This window comes from Haemaphysalis longicornis, unplaced genomic scaffold (assembly GCF_048455015.1).
Source record: "Haemaphysalis longicornis isolate Haplotype H1 unplaced genomic scaffold, Haemaphysalis longicornis Haplotype H1 scaffold_1, whole genome shotgun sequence".
NCBI lineage: Eukaryota > Metazoa > Arthropoda > Arachnida > Ixodida > Ixodidae > Haemaphysalis > Haemaphysalis longicornis.
In genome coordinates, this window is record NW_027526203.1 from 449,478,581 (window position 1) to 449,499,332 (window position 20,752).

Sequence of the window (20,752 nt, forward strand, 5' to 3'; positions counted from 1 at the left end):
CTCAAAAAATGGCCAACTGAACGCTAAGAAGCAGGTGCCAATTTGCACTGTACACCACAAACCCAATCTTTAAGCCTACGGAGTGCACACTAGAGAGTTAATGCGGGTATTCTAGAAAAGTGGCGCGTACCTCCAGAGTGGCACATACTCGCAGTGTGGGATTGGCCGACCAAAGAATCCATCAGAACAAAGCGTTGTGTTCAACCATCATCTTCGTTAGACGGAGGGGAGCATGATTTATTGGCCAGACCGGGAGGTGTTTGAATGTTCGACTATGAGAGCAGGCAAACACACTCAAAACTGACGCACACAGCAAGCTTGCTACACATTGCCGCGACCACAAGTGCTCGCCCATGTTCCAAGGCATGGGTTGCAAAAACTTAGAAATGGCAGCACGAGCATAAAATCTACGAAACGCACCTAATTCACAGGGCAGGAAATGATTGCGTAGGCATGGCGTCTGTAAATTTACTAAGCTAGGAGATCAGTGATCTGGATACTTGAAAACAAAGCTGTACTATACATGATGGCCTTGCCTTGCCCCTCCTATCTTTCCACGAGTTTGGTAGTTATGCTGTATCTGCAATGCTCACTGCGTGTTCATTGCATGTGTACGATTCCTGCATTTTGATATTTTTTTGTCTTTACTTTGCCTTTCGTGGTTCCATCTTGCCTCTCTTCCTTCTCGTTCTCTGGTATAGTTCGCAGACTGTGGCAATAAACCACCACTTGCTAGTCAACGCAGTGCGTTGTCATTCCTTGTCCCATTTATTAGCGCTGTTTTGAATTCCAAACGACATCGTCACCATCATCATCAGCCTACTCAGAGGAGAGTAAATGTTTTTAGAAAAGGAGAATAGGTAGACCTGAGAAAGTGATCTTGGGCCTGCTACTTCCCACTGGGGGGTGAGTACTGGGGATAAAAAGAGAAACGATGAATATGGAACAAATGGGAAATAACAACAAAATCGACAAATGAACTATGTACAAGCAGTAAAACCAATAAACGTCTCACATACAATGGGGCACTGAATCAGATGATTGTAGACTACTTTTCAGCACATTTTAGTCAAAAAAAAAATTCAGACATTATTTCAGTCTGTGAAATTTTGTCACAACCTAGAGCCGAGAATCAAGAGAGGAGTCACTAAGAAATATAAGCAGGGCTTAACAGCTAGGCTTTGTTTCCTGTTGTCTGCCCACATGCGCAAAATCTTTTGTTCGAACTCCTCCTGCACTGAACCCGCTTCCCTCTCCGCCTGCGCTCCCCGACCCGCACGCCTAAACCCGGTCCTCATAGTTGAAAGTGGAAGCCCGCAAGCTCTCCTCAAGCTTATGGACCTTGGCCACAAGGTTAGGCATCTCGACCACACCACACAGGGGTCCAGCTTTCCCTAGAGTCTTTTCACTCTCGTACACTTCAAGCTTTCGCTGTACACAGTCATTTTTGTTTCAATATTGCTGATAAGGCGGTACACTGGCAGGATGTTTTTTCTTGCATGCCCCTGGATCATCATGGCATGCTTGGCATGCACGAGGGTGTTGCGCATTTTTGAGACACTTAGCTTGATAGGCAAGTGAGATGGCTGCAATTATAAGGGCCCAGCAAGTGCTGACCAACGAATTCTTTAATATATAGGTCAGGTTGGAGAGCGAAAAAATCCTACTGATTGCACCGCAAAAAGTAATTCTGCTTTGAGTCAGCCTGAAATTAGAGGTTTTCACAGTACGAGAATTTGACGTATGCTTAGCCCTCGCACAACCAGGCAGTATGCAGTTGATCCTGAGAGTTCAAAAAGCTCTCGCTATTGCTCTGTGATGGTCCTCCGAGCAGATTGTCATTTACATACGCTGAGTGCCATGGAGTGGTTTGGGTGCAACAGGCGTTTGAATTTGCGTTTCCAACCCGTTGATTTTCCCCAAGTCGAGTTCACAGTTGAATTGCTCTCTGTAGAGCATTTGAACCCCACTCTGAACAGGTTTCATTTCCTACTGGAACGAATGCACAAAAGGTATTAGTTACAATTCTAGCGTATCTGTAATATTATGCAAATCAAAATGATTACTGAATTTCCTTGTGGCTGTCAATATGCCTTAGCCCACAGATAAAAGAAACGAAATGAAATAACTTCAGATATGCTTTTTTTCAACATGGTGCAGTAAAAAGAAAACTACTACATAATTACCCTTACATGGTTACACGGCTACTAAGTGATACCAGACTTGTCAGCTAAAGTTGGGTGTCATTCATGGATCGTTGCAGTACGTTGGTTGTGGACGCATGTGGAACATTAGTTGAGCTTTGTACTACCAGACCCACGAAAACACCATGAGGCCACCCGAATCGGTGGCATTTACTTGTCAGTCACAGCAAAGGACACTTTTCCACAAGTTCTTGTTTTTAATGATAGTGTTTTTTTAATGATAATGATACTACCATACTTCCAAAAGTGGCACATGTGCAGAGACAAGCACTGCTTTCCACATACACTGTTTCCACTGTTTTGATAAGAAAATGGCCAGCAAAACATTTGCCTCAATGCGCTTTCACCGAGAAGAAAGCTGACACAAGTGACTTTACTGCAGCCATTTTTTGCAGCAATTTATGCAGGTCGCGAGTAAAACTTCATGCGGTTGTCCCATCCTGCCAATTAGGCCGTAGCCGTCGTAGGTGCCACCCTGGCCACTTTCCTGAACTCTCGGACGCTGGACACAGGGCACTGCATGACTGCCCAGCTGACTGGTATCATCGGGAGGCCTGGGCACAAAGGAATGTTTTTAAGCATGGGAACAAAGCATGCACAACTGCTCGAGTTGTAATAACCTCTTCTCTTGCAGTAGGATTCCCTACAAAATAATAAACCCCCGCACAACGCAGTCCACAACGCAAACTTTCGGCAGCCTGGAGGTGCTGCCTCGCAAGTACATTCCAAGCACGACCAGGTTCGTCTAATAATAATTGCAAACGGAGTGCCAAGATGCTGTTCAGTACAGTGAAAGAAAGGCTGGCCTACATTTCAGGTATTTGAAGAATAAAAAAGGCCACTTATCATGTCGCGCCTTTGCAATATACTTAAGAAAAAATAAAACTGATGCCTGCAGGTAGTGCTTTAAAGGCCAACCGCAGTGCAATTTCACCTAGGCCAAAGTGAATGTGCTGATTCTGAATGTGCCAATAAGACAACAGGGGCACACTTACTAGTCGGGTGAAATGCTTAGTGTGCTCCTGCCGGCGTAGCAGGTAGGACCCAATATTTTTATATTAATTTAACCACAAGAAAATTGGGGCAAGAGAAACCAACATTTTCATGATTTCACTTAAGGCAGAGTGGTGTCTACAAGACACAACTGGCTTACAATATAACACCAAATTAAAAGAAACTTTGTGCTGGCAATAAATGACCCAAGTTAACCAAATACTACATGGCGGTTTTGCCTAAAGTTAAGAAAATAATGCAAAGTTGGCAAGTGCTATCTTAAGTGCTTAAAATTTGTAATTTCAGTGATATAAGCTATTCAAAACCAGCCATTCGAATATAAAGGTATCCAAGATTGCTCTTTTTTCTTTAGATGCTAAAAATTCAAATAGATTGCTAAAGATATCTGACTAGCCTGATTTTCGGAACATAATTATGAATAAAACAGAACGCATAAGCAAAAAACCCGCAGCTGGGCTCATCTTATAGTTTCCTCTGCAGCCCTGTCTTTACCGGTGCTATGATTTTTAAATCGTTATACTTTTATTTCGAAAAACAGCCAGGCTAGGAAGAAATTTTGCCATTCTCGGACAAATCTGAAATAATCCGACTTTCAAGGGACCCTGAAGTGCACACGAGTGGATGTCTTTTTTTCTCTCTCTCGACTTTTGGACAAAAATTTGCCTCCCAAGAATCTCAACGCAACAACCCCCCACAACGAGCTGTGCATTGCAATGGCAACACAGGTCAGTGATCTTGGGCAGATGGGAAGAAATCCTGCGTGCAGCAACACTCGACTCTCTGGTAAGAGTAATACCCCTGCCACACAGGCACTTTCAATTGCGATCGAGCCGATCCGGATCGAGCTCAATCCTGATCGGGCGCTGCTACATGGCCAGTTTCAATCACGATCAAGCCTGATCCCACTAGAACTCGATCCTAGTTCCCAAAGCGATATTGAGGTTTCTAAGCGTAATTGGACGAAAGCGGTGATACTTTCGTCACCGCTGAGTAATGGCACAGAAGGTGACAACTTCAACTAACGCTTGAAATTGTATCAAATAACTTGACTGAAACTTGAGAATACATTTATATAGTTACGTATACCTATGACCACACAAAGCTAGCAGGTGCCAACCACGAAGTACATTTTTTGCGCTACCTGGCGTACGTGAGTGCAATCAGTGCAAGTTCTCAGTCGGGATTGAAACGTTCCGTGTAACTCGGTGACAACTTAAAAGAACGGCACCGGAAGTTGCCGCTGTGTCTTATCATCGTAGCCGGATGTTTCTCCGCGCGGCGCAAGTAGGGCGTTACTGGGAATATTTTGAACATGGCATGAGCCGTCCCCGTGATATTTTGGACTTAATAAGCTTTTAACGACTCCAGTGACGACAAACAAACTGCGTGAGACAAGGCAGACGATATCACGCATTCATAGCAAACCCCTTTCAAAACGCGCGCGCACTGACGTCACGGGTCCGGCACTTTGGCGGAGTGATACACTACATGAGGTGGTGCCGTTCTCGAGTTGTAACCGAGTATAGCAGGGGTGATGCAGCGAGCGCGCTGGAGAAGTCAATCGTGCCTCGCTTCTATCCAGATTGAAGGTGCCCATGTGACCAGGGTACAAGAGGGCCCGTGTCACACACACCACACAAGCAGCTTCCCTTGGCTTGCATTACACTGCACAGTGCAGCCATGAAATGTTCCCTCTGTCTTATTTTTAAAAGCCAAAAAAGCCAACTAGCATTATAAATAAGAGGGGAGCTTTTGAGATGGCTTGAATACTATGGTTAACTGAATGCTGCGGCCAACGACACTCAACTACTGGAGGCGGGGCCAATTACTGGTGTTGAAGGCGCACTTTGGGATTAGAACCAACGCAGGAATTTTGAGGAGCTAATTCATGAACAGAGCACTACATGCGCACGTGTACACAGTGATCCGCTCAAATTTCTATCATAATACCTTGGCTTGTTTGACAATGGCTTAACTGCCACTGTTGGTCCTTTTACAGTGCACACCAGATCTGCTGGCCTTTCCCGCACCTACCAGTATGCACGTCTAAAGGGCACTGCCGATATTACAATTCCCGCATTGAAAGCGTGCTACAGCTGTGCGTGCAGTAACATCAGTCAAATAAGCTTGTACATATAGTATTCCAATATACAGCTTGGCCAGTGTACAGGTTAATTTGGCTAATAAAGCATGTTTGCAGCTGCAATGCATATTTCTGTGTTCAAAGACTGCTGCTGAGGGACTGGAAGCGAATACGTAATATTCGAAACACTCAGTTTTTTTTCTATGTCAAAACAACCTTTCTGATAAGCACTAGGCTTCCACAGAAACTTTAACTCAAGAAAGATCTACAGGCTCGGGAGGAAATTTAAAAACACAAGACACTACCTACGAGGCAACACTGTAGGTGAAGGGGGTTTCAGACTTATTTCGACCACTCTCCGCTAGTTAGCACAAACTGAAATACTATATTGTTTAACACGTGCTGAAGAATCGTTACGTAACTGGCAATGCGATTTTTCCCCAACCGCTTCCCCCGCCCGAATAATTCTTTAGTCCCTGCAATGCCAGCATTTTGCAAAAACTTACCCAAGGGGCTCAAAGCCACCACAACTCCAAGCTTATTCTCTGCAGTAGACAGGAAGTAAGACAGGGCATCGCCAATAGATATCTGTGGCAAAGTCAAGGGCAGTAACATGCCCAACACATGCAGGCTGCAAAACTTTCACAAAGCACACAAAGCAAAGGATACCACTCTGGCCAGGACGATGTCACCAGTCTGAAAGCTTTTGTGCATCTCGACCTGCAATGAGTGCCCCAGGAGGCCAAGCCAAGATTAGAATGAGCCACTACTCTGCAGGGGAAAGGAAAAAGCCCCAGTATCACGGTGACACAACCTCTAGTACATCAGAGTAGAGCACATGCAGAAGAAGAAAGGTAGTGTGTGAAATCTGGGTCTCTCGTCTCTGCCAAATTGTACTGCTCAACACTCCAGGATTATACAAGCGTTGCTTGAAGCTGGACAAAACTTAAATCATGTGGAAGCAAGATGCTGTGCAAGAGAAGGTTTTGCTGGTTTTCTCTACAACACACACACACAAAAAAAGCATTTGCAAGCCTTCACACAAAACCAGCGGTTGTACTCGGTCACTTGTAGCAAGGGATTGGGTGTGCCAGACTAACAAGGGCAACGCATAATCTGATAGTTTGAACTTGTAACAAGCTCCTCCAACAAAAAAATCTTAAAACTATGGCAAGTGTAAATAAGTGTCTTTCATTAAGGTAGATAGAGTCTCCTGCTTTTAAATGGACAAATGCCACCTGTAGCATGTTTCCCCCCTTGTAGCAATACCCCTACAGCAGCAATTAAGAGCAGTAGCAATCACAGTGATACTACTGGCCTGACTCATATGGGAGCAGTTTTCCCAGAAGTAACAAGTCTGTTTCAGAGCAGCACAATTATATTTTGTAGCAGCCAACAAGAAGTATTTCGGAGGAAGAAGACAGGATTATGAGCAGCAAAAAGAATGCCTTTGAGCGGAAAATTGGGCTGTAGCATAGGAAAACAAACCACACGGCACCAGAGTGCGTTTCTTGAAGCACAGAAAAACCTGTCCATGAAACAGTGTTTATTATGCTCGAATAACCTATCCCGTCACACCCCAGGCAGAAAAGTTGCACAAGTCTTTTGATAAGTTGCTAAACAAAAATGAAATGGAGCAGCCACCTCTCCAGAACGATCTAGCCTTCGTGTTTCAAAATGTCTAAATGTAGGTAACAATCATAAACAAAAACAACAGTCCAGGCCACAACAATCATAGCCAAAAAAACAACCTGCGAGTCCCATTATGTACAATAGTGAATTGTACTGAAAAATTAACTTTTTTAAACATCGCAGATTTTTTTTCTCCAGAAATCTGAAATTCTGCACTTGCACGCACACCTGATCAATAGCATATAGTTGCACAAGCGTTCTAGGCTGCATCAGAACCTTGTTAAAGAGACCCTGCAGAACTTCCCATCGACTAATCGAAATGTATTTTGGGGTAAAGACTATTGCCCCAGCAATCTCCTCCCGCAAGAATTACGAAAATCAGTTCTCTATCACCGAAACTACGCGTGATGAGAAATCGCGCATAATCTTTCCCTCTTGACTGCGGACAACACGACAAAGGCTGCACGCTCAGAGGGGGGCGGCTCGTGGCGTTCTCTTCAGCGGCCTTCGATGTATCACAGGCAGGGGAATTTTCTTTTTTTCTGCGCAGTGTGGAGGGGTCTATTTCCAGTCTGGTGCAACAAAAAAGCAAGCATGGGTGTCTGCTCCCAAGCGTGGGCTCAGGCTGGTAGGGCGTTTTTGAAGCAATAAACATTTGTTGTCGAGTGGTCTGGTTGAAAGGGAAGTATTGAGATCGTCACTCAAAACAAAAAAGGAACACCAAAACTGTTCGCACAGGTTCAGGCATAAAAGAGGTTGACACACTGCGCCGACAGTTGATCGTCACAGGGAATGCGAGAAATAAGCCGTGAAGTTGACCAGCGACAGCGAATAGGAAAGCCACCACAGAAATGGCGTCATTCCGACAGTGCCAGTGGTACATAATGAGGAAAACTGAAGAGAGCGCGATTGGTTTTTCTGCTTCTGTCACAGCGATTTGCGTGCTCACCGCTTCACGTGCACGTGTAATATTTGGCTCAGGTATTCCTGGCAGTGTAATCTAAACGTTGTGCAGGTTTATTTGCACTGCTCAAAGAGTGTTGCAGAGTCCCTTTAAAACCAGTCAAGAGGTTCTTGTATTTAAGTTCACCTGCAACACCGCCGATAGATGCTTTCACTGTCTCCTTCTGTTGGGAAACACTTTGAGAGCTATTCGTGATGTGCTTGTTGGGGCAGACACTTCCAGTTTCTGATTTACTTTCATTACAATTTTTCTTTAAAGTGGCCATCAAATGCATTCACTGCTGCAACTGAAAGGAAGGAAGCCAGCCAACAGAATAGCCACAACAGGGCTTGAGTGATGTCACTCTGGCCCAGAATGCAACAAGAGTGAGATCTTTTGAGCGAGTTTCAAGTTTTCTAATGGGAGTACAGCAGTAATACCTGGACTGAATACTTCATAGCCACCTAATTTAAGTACTGCATGCGCTTTATGACTACATTTTAAAAGCATTTCCGATTTTCAAAGAATGTTGCTGGGGGCCCTTAAACCTCCGGCTTCCTGCATACAAGGTGATCTACTAAACCCCTTGCAAGCTGATGCTAATATTCAAAGATGCCACACAACCACGCTGAAAGGGATTAGATGACATGCTACCTGTTGCACTACGCAAGTAGACGGGGTCATACAAACTACTTCATAAGAGACCCTAACCCACCACAGTGACTCAGTGGCTAAGGTGTTGCGCATCAGAGCCCATCGATGTGGGCTCGAGCCCGGCCACGGTGGACGTTTAACTGATTAAGAATATTTTTCGAAAGTTATGCGCGCGGAAATTTGTGCGCATGTTAAAGATCTCTAGATATATCAAACTAATTTAGAGGCCTCCACTGCTGTGCACCTGATATCCCGGTGTAGCTACAAATTTTGAAACAATTTTTTTTCAAACAAATTTTGTTTTTAGAGATGAGTGACTAGAAAGAATGCTTACACGATATCAAACATCTCCCGCTTGGGAGTTTCTAAAAATTGTCCATTCTGTCAGTTTTCTTTTCTGTTGCGCTCACTTTTTAAACACATTTTCTTTTCTACAAGCTCGGGTGTCAGTTTAACTTGTACAAATCACAAAAAAACAACGTTGAGTGCAGACTACTCAAAATGTAGCAGGATGTACCAAGATTTGCCCTTTGAAGCAGTTTCATGCAATTCCTGCCTCAAGTTGCACTATTAATATACCCATGTAGCACCTTACTGTCTTATATGTGAAACCAAGAGCAAGGCTTCAATTTCTGCAACATATTTTCTTTTTTATGAAGTAATCCCAACTTTTCTATTCTCAAGCAAATGTAGAGCATAGTTGGAGGAGTTTTGGTAAAATGATGCAAGTGATGAAATAACACGCTGGCAGTAAATGTCATGGCTCCTGCATGTTGAAGCGGACACACAGCCCCAAATTAGAGAAAAGATTTGAGCAGGGTGCATTCGCCAACTATCAAAACAAAAACCAAATTACCTTGTCTTTCTCAAACTCTCGAACATCTTCTTTTCTGAAATAAAAAAAAAGGCAGTTATTACAGCAAAAAATGTCGAAACATGGCACAGCTCAATAAGCAGAGCTGTTGGCCTACCGAATGATTCCTCGGAATGGCTCCGACAGGTTGTTGTCTTCAATGGCTATGATGGAGCACTTGCAGAATCGGTGTGATACAGTTAGCACCTTTACCGTGACCACATTCCCGGGAGCAGGCACATTTTTTCGCGTGCTTCGCTGCACCTCCACCAAGGTTTTCTGGAAGTCAAATGGATAGCACATTACACAAGGCAGGAACCAGTGCATATAGGCATACTAGGACACTGCTGCAGTAATAAAACAAACACATCAGTTGGGTTTATTATTTCTGCCTGTCAAATCAGTTTTGTTAACAAAGGCCCTGATCGTTTTTTTTTCCCCCACAACATCAGCACAGTGTCAATCATAATGGCAGCGGGCGGCTGGCTTGCCGGTGATGTAAAAAATGAGGGGACCCTGGCTCTGGTCGCAGCCAGTGCTTTGTCACTGCTCTTCCCATGTTGCTCACAAAAAACTGCTTTCTACATAGCGCGTAGAACACCAAATTCACATCTTTTTCTTTTTTTAGGGGGAGGTGGGGGCCTAATCCAGGCGGCACTCGCAATGTTTCACTGATGAAATTGCGCCTTCACTTGCGGCACCACTGCAGCCATTCAAACTAAGTCGGCATAGGCTGGCGTAACTACTGATGTGCAATTTGTTACCCTGCAGCTGTGCCAGCATCAACCGACAACGGGTTGGCATCATCATCACGGTGTTGCACAGGAAGGGTCCATTCGCGGGAATTGGGAGCGTCGGAACGTCTTGTGCCGCCCCTTTTTGAGTTGTCTTCTGGCAAATGCAAGGAAACAAGGGGATCCCGGTGGTCGTCGAGGGGCTCCTTTGCATTGCACAGACTCATCGACAGCAGTGCAGGAGGCGTCCACTAAACAACATACTCAAACAAAGGCAGGTCGGCGGTCACTGAGTAGCCTCATGTATGATCCGTACGAAGCGCTTTTTTTAGATGCGAAGCTGAGAGCATCTCTTGTCGGTGGCCCTGTCCTTCCTGCGTGCGTCCGTTGTCGTCCGCAGCCTTTCCACTCTCTCGCGAGGGGCATTGGATTGGATTCGATTGGATTGGCTTGACTTGGATTGGATTAAAGTGGACTGTGTTGCGTCATAGCCGCGGCAGACGCACTGGCGCCGGCGCGTGCCCAGGTTAGAGCGAACACACTCTCTCAACATCCGCGGGTGTGCGGCCCAGCGCGCTCTCACTCTGCCGGTGGGCGGCGCTGCGCGCGGTGCTGCGCATGTGCAGTACTCTCTCTCTCCGCGGTCTCCTCTCCTTTGGACACGCTGCGCATATAACCGGTGTGCCGCTCTCCGGCGGCCTTTCGGTCGACGGTTGCTCTCCGCTTGCGCTTGAAGCCCCCTCAGCGTCACATCACACCAGGGTTCCCGCGAGGGGAGGTGGGCGTAAATTTTTCTTTCTGCCCTGCATGGTCTCTTCAGTGCAGTTACTACAGCCAGCATTATCCCGACTTTTGTTATCTTTGAATAAAATTACAGCTAATTTTCTCCAATAGAAGCCCATACACCACGAATTGTCTAGATTTTTCAAGTTCCCTGCTTCCCCTTTTGGTAGACACTCTGAGAGAAGAGCCTCTGGATATTTCCAGATGTTAGTTGTCCTGGCTGCGTCTACAGGCCCTCGCGTTGCTCTGGAGATTCTTTACCACAGATGCTGGCACTGTGTGTGGCTATCACAGCAGTTATGCTTGCAGCACTCTCCAGCAGACCACTGTTTCATGATCCCAACATCCCAGCACAATCGGGGCCACTGTTACCCGAAATTTGAGGACACGCACACCACTGCGCGATCAAAAACTGAACAGAAGGAGAAATAACTGAAGCAATTATGATAATGAGTGCAGGCTACATTTGAGTGCACTGTTTACAAATGAAGTCTAACAAAATATAAATGTTTCAAACACAGAGAATGCAATATTATGAGAAATCTACATGAATTAAATCGCATGTTAATGCTATGGGAAGCTATGCTGCTTTGGCCATATCTAATTGTTGTTTGATGAGTTTGTGTGTTACGATAGCTATGTTATCACAAAAAAAATGTGCAAGTAAATTAGCACTTTCACTGTTTCTATTTTTCCTCTGGCTGAAAAACCTGTCATAAGGAGGGCCGTCACTTTTGTGATGGACAACCACCTAGTCCCTCTTACAGCCCTGCTAGATACGAACCACGTGAAAGTAGTTTTTTTTTTTAATATCGTACTGCCTGGCAGTAAAAGCACAAGCACAGCACCTGTGATTGCTTACCTTCTCAGTTTTGCAGGCTAGGTTACAGGACATGTTAAGGAAAAGACCGTGACTAGCTACACCAGAGCACAAACTACTTAGCAGTACCAGCCACGCAGCAGTGTACGAAGACTCGTGCACGGGTTTGAGAACTCATGCCCAATTGATGGACTTCCACGCTTCAGTAACAAAAACTGACTGACTTCATTGCCAGAGAAGTATGGATAATTTTCACACAACAGTACAACTTTTGCATACAGCAGAGACAATGCTCAGCCTGCTTGCTAAGTCGTGCCAGCTCAGACCCGGATCACTGTCTCCATGGCCATGAGACACGGCCCCAATGAAAAACACACCAACTGAATATCCAAGCTCGGTCCCAACACAAATGGAAAGGAGGGTTCCTCCATGAGTAGCATGCATGCGGCCACGCTGCTGCCCAAAATGGTTGCCCACACAAACCAGGCTAGACCTGAACATATGTGCCAACAAGGCATGGGGCCAAGAAGATACCCGCCGCAGTGACTAATGGCTAAGGCGTTGTGCTGCTGAGACCAAGGACGCGGCTTCGATCCTGGGCGCAGTTGTTGCTTTTCAGATGAAGATGAAAAGCAAAAACGGCTGTGTGAAAACGGCCCCCACCACCCCAAAGGCGTACCTCCACCACCTCCCCTTTTTTTGGCCAAGAAGGTCCACAAAGTCCACAATTTACAAAAGTATGTACAAAAAATTTTTTAATGAATATGGGCATTTAATGGAATCAGGCTAAAGTTTGAGCACGGCATGAATTCAGGATACCACAAAATTTGTACACAGAATACAGAAACTATTGCAGAACAAAAAAAAAAAATAAAAATGCATAACTCCAGTGTTTTTCATTTTGAACGCATTGACCTAGAAGGTTAGTAAAACTGTCTTTATCCTGACAGTAGCTCTATGGTCTGATCAGACGGTCCTCACTGAATTTGGTGCTGGCCAGTGGCAGAATACTACCCCCCCCCCCCTCCAGACAACCTAAGATGGGTTTTGAATAAGGCCTGCTTCGCGTAGTAATGACAGCAAATAATGTCCTTTAATAACAATAACAATCATATTATTAGTAATACAATAATAATACTGATTATAATAATGATAACAACGACATGGAATATTACCAGTCTTCTGCACTATCATCATCAACACAAAAACCTCCCACCGCCCCCCTAGGGCATGACCGCAAATCTGTCCCTTGGTTCTGGACATACAGTTCACGTTGGCCACATGAGGTATGATGATGCAGCTGGTCAGTGTACCTCTCCGTGACATCCACACATGTGAAGGTAACAAATCTGGAGAGCTCGCAAGTGCCATCATATAAGCCCCACAGGAGCAGGAGCAGAGTCTTGCTACAACCACTTGAGACCTCCCCAGGGCAATGCTCCGCATCCAAGACTTCACAATTAACCAAGTTTACTTCCCCAATGCAGAAAGCGCAACTGATGCTCACTGATTTGTAGACAGTGCCTCTGACGACGACGTTAGCATGCCATACGATTGCTACAGTAGCAGCACTTCACCATTTAGAATATTCCTCCGGCCGAAACGATAGGTGAAGCCTGGTCAGTACTGTTCACATGGCAACAGAACGTCTAGCAACATCCAAGAATATTGTATCTCCATGTTGCAGTTGCAGATGAGTAATTGCCCGATGGTTTGAGGCTAATGTGATGACAGCATGCGCAGTCATTTTCTGTCAAAGTGGAAGCCAGAATATTGTAATGGACCTTTTTTAGTAGCGATCTGCGCATGTGCAGGCTGTTGGTACGCCATTCTTGGCAGTCGCCAAGGCAACAAAACAAACGGGCACACTCTCGGCTGGCTTCGCCGAGGGCGGCTATGCTTTCTAGCGCAGCATGTTTTGACAGCAGAGCTGTTTAGGCCAACACAAACCCATCCGGCGTAGACAGAAAACCCCAAGCGCACGTACGCGCGTGCCTTGCGGCGACTGCCCGGCGTCGTACAGGCTTGCACGTGGGCTAATGTCACATGAAGAGCTCCCACCTTTGTTGTCGTCATCGTGTAGCGACCGGCACACCTCAGGTCTGCCGTGCCAAAGACGATGACGACGAATCTGTCCAGCCATCCCTTCCCAATCCACACGTGGAGACGGCCACCGGGCCAGCTGACAAAGAAGTGGAGGTCTACCAAGGTGAGGACGCGCTACAGGAGGATTTGCCCTACGCGGCTGTGCCGTCGGAAGACAACGACAAAAGGGATGACGATGATTGCTACTGAATAAAACACTGTACATACTTTAATCAGGGCTGAGACAGCCCAACGAGATTTGGGAGCAGTTTTCGGAGCAGCAAAATTTTGATTTTGGAGCAGAAGAATCTTGATTTGGAGCAGTTAGGGACATTTATTACATCGTCTTGTGAGCTTAAAAAGTCATAATTTTAGCAATTTGAAGGGTCAAGTACACATTCCAATCAGTTTTGAATACACAGAACACTGAAACAGCCTTACGTGAAAGAATTTTTTAAGAGTATAACAAAGTTCTAACTGCACTACCTTCTTCCTAACTAGTGATATTGGGTTGCGGCTGTACGCAACACTGACAACAAAACTTCCGTTAACATTATGAAATTTAAGGGATCTGCAATTGGGGCGTGTTTTTTTTACCGTTTCAATGCTAAAATTATTATTTTTGTAATCCCAGGCTGCGTAGTACGAACGAGTGTAGTCACGGCAGCAGTTGAGCAACTTCGAGCTAACGGTCGCATAGCCCAACCAGCCTACCCGTTGTAGTCCGTGGGGTGCACGTTCACCCCATGGTCTTTTGAGTAGCGTTACTGTTTAGCCACCTAGATTTTGGCATTAAATTTCACTTCGCATACATCAAGTGTTATTAGTCGCGTGCTATGGCAACCATGCAGTCCTGCAGCCATTGGGCGCTGCCTGAACAGGTCGCGGCGCCGCAGCACAGCCAGCAACTTTCGTGTCGACCATTCCACCTCCGAGGCTCGCGATCAGGCTTCGAAGCACAGCAATACCTCAGCATTTTATAACACCACAGTGAGCCAAAATGTTCACTTCATGAACCCGATTATAGATGCACGCACCGCGTTTCGCACTCGAGGACAAGCCATGCGGAAGTCTTAGGCCCCTCATTTCAATTAACTTTTTTTCGAGCCGCGCAACTTCTCGTAATCTCGCACCAATCTCAAACCATAACCCCGGGTTAACGTAACTGTTCAGAGCCACAACTGATAGAATCAATAGACTGGAACCCAGCTGACTGCGTAAAATAAACCAGGGAAAATACCGGCGATGCGCACTGAGCGCGTGAAGTAGGCAGTGGCAGCCGGATCAGGCGGTGGCCATGTTTGTAGCCACAGAGATGCCCAATCAGGAAGGCCGTTTCAGCGAACCCGGACGGAAACCAATCCTGTTTTAGAAGCTATTGTTTGCTTCATTTCAGTCTTTCTATTTCTGCCATTTCTGTGTTTGCAATTGACCGACAATAAAAGTGGTGACCAGGATGCGCGAGGCTTTCGTCCCCGCCGGAACTGACATGAACATTAAAATCCGTGCCTTTCAGGCTCTTCTGGAGCAGTTTGGCGCAGTTTTTGCATGTTTCATGCCTTTGGAGCGGCTTGGCGCAGGAAAATGGGATTGTATCAAAAAGGCGCAATATGCGCAGCTGTCTCACCCCTGTTTAATGGTCTTTGGTTAACAGTGCCGTCCAAAACGACTTTGCACTGCTGAGGCCCAGCTGCTCCCTGTCCCCTGGGATCCGCTGTCAGTGTGGGAAGAAGCTCGGTCGACCCCCAGCTCTGCTGTTTCTCCAGCCTTGCAGCAGTAGAGCTGCGCCATTTTTTTATTTCCTCTTTTTTGACAGCTTGTGGCGACTTCGTACTTATGCACAAAAATGCTTACAAAGAAAAGGGGTGAAGACGTTTGAGGCTGACCACGCTGCAAGCACATGGCTTTCAGTGAGAGAGTAACCGAGGTGAAAAAAAAAAAAAAGTAAAGAAAAGCGCTTCGCCCACTGCAGATTAGTCTCGGGAACGTGCACCTGCTTCCATGGTATTCATTCAAAAGGTACGGGTGACAGGTAGGTGCGCGAGGGACTGAAAAAGAATGTTCTGTGCACAAGTTTTCCGAAAGCAAGATTTTTGGAGGATGTGCCTGACTGACATTTTTAAGTTCGCTGTGGCAACCACTGGGAGGACTGGTACTCGAAAAACGTCCACTGTTAAAGGGACCCAGAAAAGCTTTGTGAAGGTGGCAATCAAATGCCTTCAGGTGGTAAAACCCATAACGGGGGATTTTTGATCCAAGTGTGAGCCCCATACGTTGTACGGGTAATTTGTAAACAATTTTTGAAGATCGCCTTTCTCAGCCGATGAGCATGACACCGCAGCGAACCGACCGCGGCTGACGCAACGGCGAGGCGCCCCCCTGATTCGGCCAATCGTCGGCCGCCGGCAACGTCACTGCCATCGGCTTCCAGCTGCTCTTCCTCCTTCCTGCGCGATCCCGAGGCAAAGGTGGGTCCGCAGCGATTGACGCGTGCCTAGGCGCAGGAATGTAGCTAGCGGATATAGTGCCCAGAATATACTGGCACTATATTCTAGTATATTCTAGGCACTACATAACGGAGAACGGAAGTCGAGCGTCGCGATGTCACATGGGTATTCACAGTGTTTCCAGCTGCTTTGAAAGAAGCAGAGAGGTAGGAGGAATCGATCGGCAAGGGGGGAGAGGTGCACTTAATTGCTTCTCGCGCAGCTAATACTGAATGTAGATCAATAATTCCAACGGCATTGCATCGCTATATTGGTACTACGCGACAAACAGGCCTTTTGTAACTTTTACAAAAGGCTTTTCTGGGTCCCTTTAAAGGAGCCATGAAGAGAAAATGCAAGTTGGTTTTATTCGTAAGATTTCGTGTTTTATAGTGCCCCCAGCGCTTGTCCGGATACAAACGGTGCTTTATTCACTGAGAAATTAAACAATTTAGGTTAAAATTTTGATTTTCCCGCTCAATCGTGCGTTTTCGTGGTCCCAAGTGACATCACAGGAACCGACCGCTCTGCAGCCTAGAGTACCTTCATTCACGCATCCGCCGTACAGGGTAGAGACACGTAACGCTGGCGCCGCCATGTTTGGTTGCTCGCTCGCCGCCGAAGCAAGTCATTGTGTCAAAACCGCGCTAAAATTATCGCCGCAACGCGGTTTACTGAAAAAGTTTGAATCATATTGTCTGTTTCGCGTTGCTAGGTCTCGTGGGAAACGAAAAGAATAACGCGTTGAGCCCGTTGGCCCAATTGCGGCGGCACGGGACCGTTCAAAGGTTGTCTCCACCCTGTACAGCGGTGTTGGTTTGTTCCCGCGTTTCTTTATGTTCCGTTACCTATATGGCGCCACCATACCGTGGCAAGCGTTTGGTTTGTTTTTGCCCGCATTTAAACCTGGCTTGTTTTTGTTCTGGGAGAAAATATTCGTTCCCTGAAACAGTGCTCGCTCGACAAATGGGGTCACATAAGACACCGTTGTTTGCGTCAATCGGCCAGTGTCGTCTGAGACAACCCCAAGCACCGTAGTGCTGTGCAGCTAAACCAAAGCATGCTGTGCGCAGTACGAACAGCAGAACGCATCAGTACTTCTATGTTTACATGTGCTTTCGTAACTTCCACTGTTTGTCCCATCATTCTTATTGCTTTGTAAAGAATGTGCCCTAAATTTAAGCGCAAATCGCTTGTTCGTCTAGTTTGTAAGCTCTACCTAATTTGCGTCTGCTTCTGCCAGCCTCCGCCAATCGCAGAGCTTAGCTCATGTGACATCACAGGTTCTGTTGCGGGAAATGAGCTGGTGGGTCGCATGACCATTCCTGTTTTTCCTAATTATGTAGCTTATTTGAGCGAAGTTTACGTTAAAAGTGGTGTCAGTATGATTCTAACGAGACAATCTTTTGAATGAACCAAACTTGTGTTTTCTCTTCATGGCTCCTTTAAGGCAGGTAACACAGGTGCCGTTCAAACCAACACTGAAAATACAGAGAGGTAGCTAAAGTTGGAGCAACAATTTATTGCTTTAGCTGTGTTCTCAAATACTATGTGCCGCACCCAATACATGTCACTTTTACTTCTGATGAGACAAAATATAAAAACAGCCAACGTACAGTGAGCAAGAATTGAAGGATGACCAGCCAAACAAAAGGAACAGGAACCCCAGGACGAGGTAATGGCAAGGCTTGCTATACTTTAAGAGCTAAGAAGTAGTCATCTTGCTAAGTAACTAAGTAACCTTTACCACAGCGTGGAAACATGTAGCGCAGAAGAAACACACAGGGACAAAAAGTAAACACATGGACAAGCACTTACTTCCAACTGATTCTTTATGCCCGTAACTGCAAATATATATGCTTTGCTTTTGCAGGAACAAAAAAAAAAGGAAACAAAAAAAAATACTGAAAAAGAAAGAGCAAATACACGCAACATGTGCCAATATTTTTGACAATCACAGTGGCCTGTCGCGCATGACTCCACATTGCAAGGAATGTAGTTCCCAATCAGATAGCGGAACCGACAGTTTGCTTACACAGACGTTCCTTTCACGTGCCATATGAGCTGCCTCACCGATTAGGCGCGCTTGCTATCGACCACTGTGGTGCCAAGGAACTGCGAAATGCAATCCCTGCACGTGCTGACATGCAGTGCCAAAAAGCCTTCCTTACCATTACGTACATTATTGGCATGCTCGCGTAGATGTTCATTGAGGTATCTGCCCGTCTGTTTAACAGGTACAGTGAACACAATTCTTTCCAGGGAGTTCAGTCTCGCTTAGAAGTATTAGATAAAGGAAGTGAATATTTTGCCGGCAGCCGGCATTTTTCACGTCTGTTACTGAGCCAGCAGTGCCAAGCCCGGGTGGATTAGAGAAGGGCATGGAGGCATTTTACGGCCCCTATGGCAGGGCTGCAATAAGCTTTTGTGATGGGAAACTAGCAGCACTAAACCGTTCTGGATCTTGTTCCGAATATTGGAATTATTTGAGGAAAAACAGAAATGTTAAAAATTCAATTCGTTATTCAAAAACCACAACTATTTCCAAATGGGTGCTACTAGAGCCACTAAATAAGCTTCGCTAGTGGCTGTAGGTGCTCCTAAATTAGGAGTCATCAGGGGGACACAGGGGGGCAAGCAGCTTGGAGCACTTACAACTTCCATAAATCACGGGACTCGATGTCTGCACATGCCCGGTTCTTATTAAGCACAATACTGGCACGCACTCACGCAACCATTTCCCCCCCCCGATGCATGTATTATGCGGCAAAATATCCAGAATTATCGTGAAATGTAACGCCAGCACTCAATCCTTGTGATGGTGGACACACCGTTGATGCCTATGTCAGCGTATCAGTGGTCAGCATAATAAACAGGTGTAGAAAAAGCCTGCATAAGTAACTGAATATTGTGCCAGGAGCTCGTACTTTAGTCAGTAGGGATATGTGTTACTGGCAGTCAATTCAACAGACGCCTGCTGTCGGTCATGTATCCACGTAGGGACGTGTACTCGCTTCCCGTAAAAAATGCCAGCTGCCGATCAGACGTACAAAGTGTCTACATAACTGAATATTGTGCCAGGAACCTCTACTTTAGTCTGTAGGGATATATGTTACCAGCAGTCAATTCAAGATGCCCGTCATGTATCCATCCGCGTAGGACCGAGTACTCGCTTCCCGTAAAAAATGCCAGCTGCCGGCATAATTAGGAGGACCAGAAAATGCGAGCTGCCAGCATAACTAGGAAAATGCTGGCTGTCGGCATTTTCTACTCTAGTAATTTTACCGGAACTCTAAGTTGCGGTGGTAGCGCCACCGTTGCGCCGGCATAATTAAGGGGAGCATAAAATGCCGGCAGCCGGCAAAATATCCACTTCGATAAATTTCTAGCCCAGAGTGTAACCTGCGCAATAAAGCGTTCACGACGTTCGGCTCAGACGACACACACACACACAGCACGGCCGGCCGCTTTCATTCCAAGCACACCCGGGGGCGTGGAAACAGCAAGGATTGCTTACCTTATCCTTTTGACGCACAATTTTGATCAAGCCTGCAAGGCTGGAATAGATGTAGCCCTGCTGGGCATATGTGCCATCTCCTCCCAGGAATCGATTACCGGACGAGCACAGCCTCTGTCCTAGGATAGGCAAATAAAAATCGTCAGACAGGTGCAGATTTATTAAGTGGACATCACACAGTTTCTCACTAGGTAAATTGTTCAATTGAGAAACCCTATGCTTCCGACCACACGAACGACAGGATGACAGTTCTAGCAAGTCACGTCATCCACGCTACTTCTTTCGTCCATATTAATGTAGCAAGATGTAGAAGACGTTTAGAAACCCTGCCCATTAAAAATATTAGTTACTTACCTGGTATGCAATACATTCCTTGTGCGAGCATTACCGCCGTCGTTCACACGCAAATGGTCGCCCTCGAAGTACTCACACACCGGATTGTCTTGGATTCCAGCGCCTACAACGCAAACCTTTGTGATGTTGATGGCGATCCAGTAACTCTGGATGGCGAACAGTTTGCTGGTGGCGACATAGCAGGAAATGTATTACGACGCAAAATTCTCACCAAAACGTCTAAGTGTACTTCTGCAGTTACAATAAAGTATTTAAATCCAAATAACAGTGGCCATAAAACTTTGCTTGCGGCCCTACTTTTTTAAAAAAATAAACGCGGGAACTACAACTCTTCGCGTCGCTCCTCTAATGCTCATAGGCATACTTTTAGTAACCTTTTGCAACTGCGACTTTTGTAAAATATATAAACACAACGACACTATGAGCCTGGTACAGTTTGACTTGTATCGAAAAAAAGAATATGCCTCGCCAGGAAATTATTGCACAGTACTACATTACAGCTGCCCTTTGACAAGCTAGAAACTTGCAAAATGAAATGCAAGAGGCCCCACAGAACCACTCTACTAGTGATAAAACAAACCTTGAAACTG

The 20,752-nt window shown here is 45.8% G+C and overlaps 1 protein-coding gene across 1 annotated transcript; it reads right to left on the reverse strand.

The window, feature by feature from the left end:
* Positions 1-2,572: 2,572 nt before the first annotated feature.
* Positions 2,573-20,318, reverse strand: Csl4 (exosome component 1 Csl4). The gene is made up of 7 exons (XM_077687734.1): positions 20,163-20,318; positions 19,809-19,927; positions 9,502-9,662; positions 9,387-9,420; positions 5,971-6,021; positions 5,808-5,889; positions 2,573-2,758 (listed from the first exon to the last, which is right to left on the reverse strand). The coding sequence occupies exons 1-7, from the start codon at positions 20,191-20,193 to the stop codon at positions 2,652-2,654; spliced, it is 585 nt and encodes a 194-aa protein (XP_077543860.1). The 5' UTR covers positions 20,194-20,318; the 3' UTR covers positions 2,573-2,651.
* Positions 20,319-20,752: the final 434 nt, after the last annotated feature.

Coding starts and splice junctions, on each gene's coding strand:
- Csl4 (XM_077687734.1), bottom strand. CDS start 20,193: ATGCTCGCACAAGGAATGTATTGCATACCAG. Junction 6,022..9,386: donor GAGAGTTTGAGAAAGACAAG/GTAATTTGGTTT, acceptor CACTCATTGCAG/GTCGAGATGCACAAAAGCTT. Junction 5,890..5,970: donor ACATCGTCCTGGCCAGAGTG/GTATCCTTTGCT, acceptor ACTTTGCCACAG/ATATCTATTGGCGATGCCCT.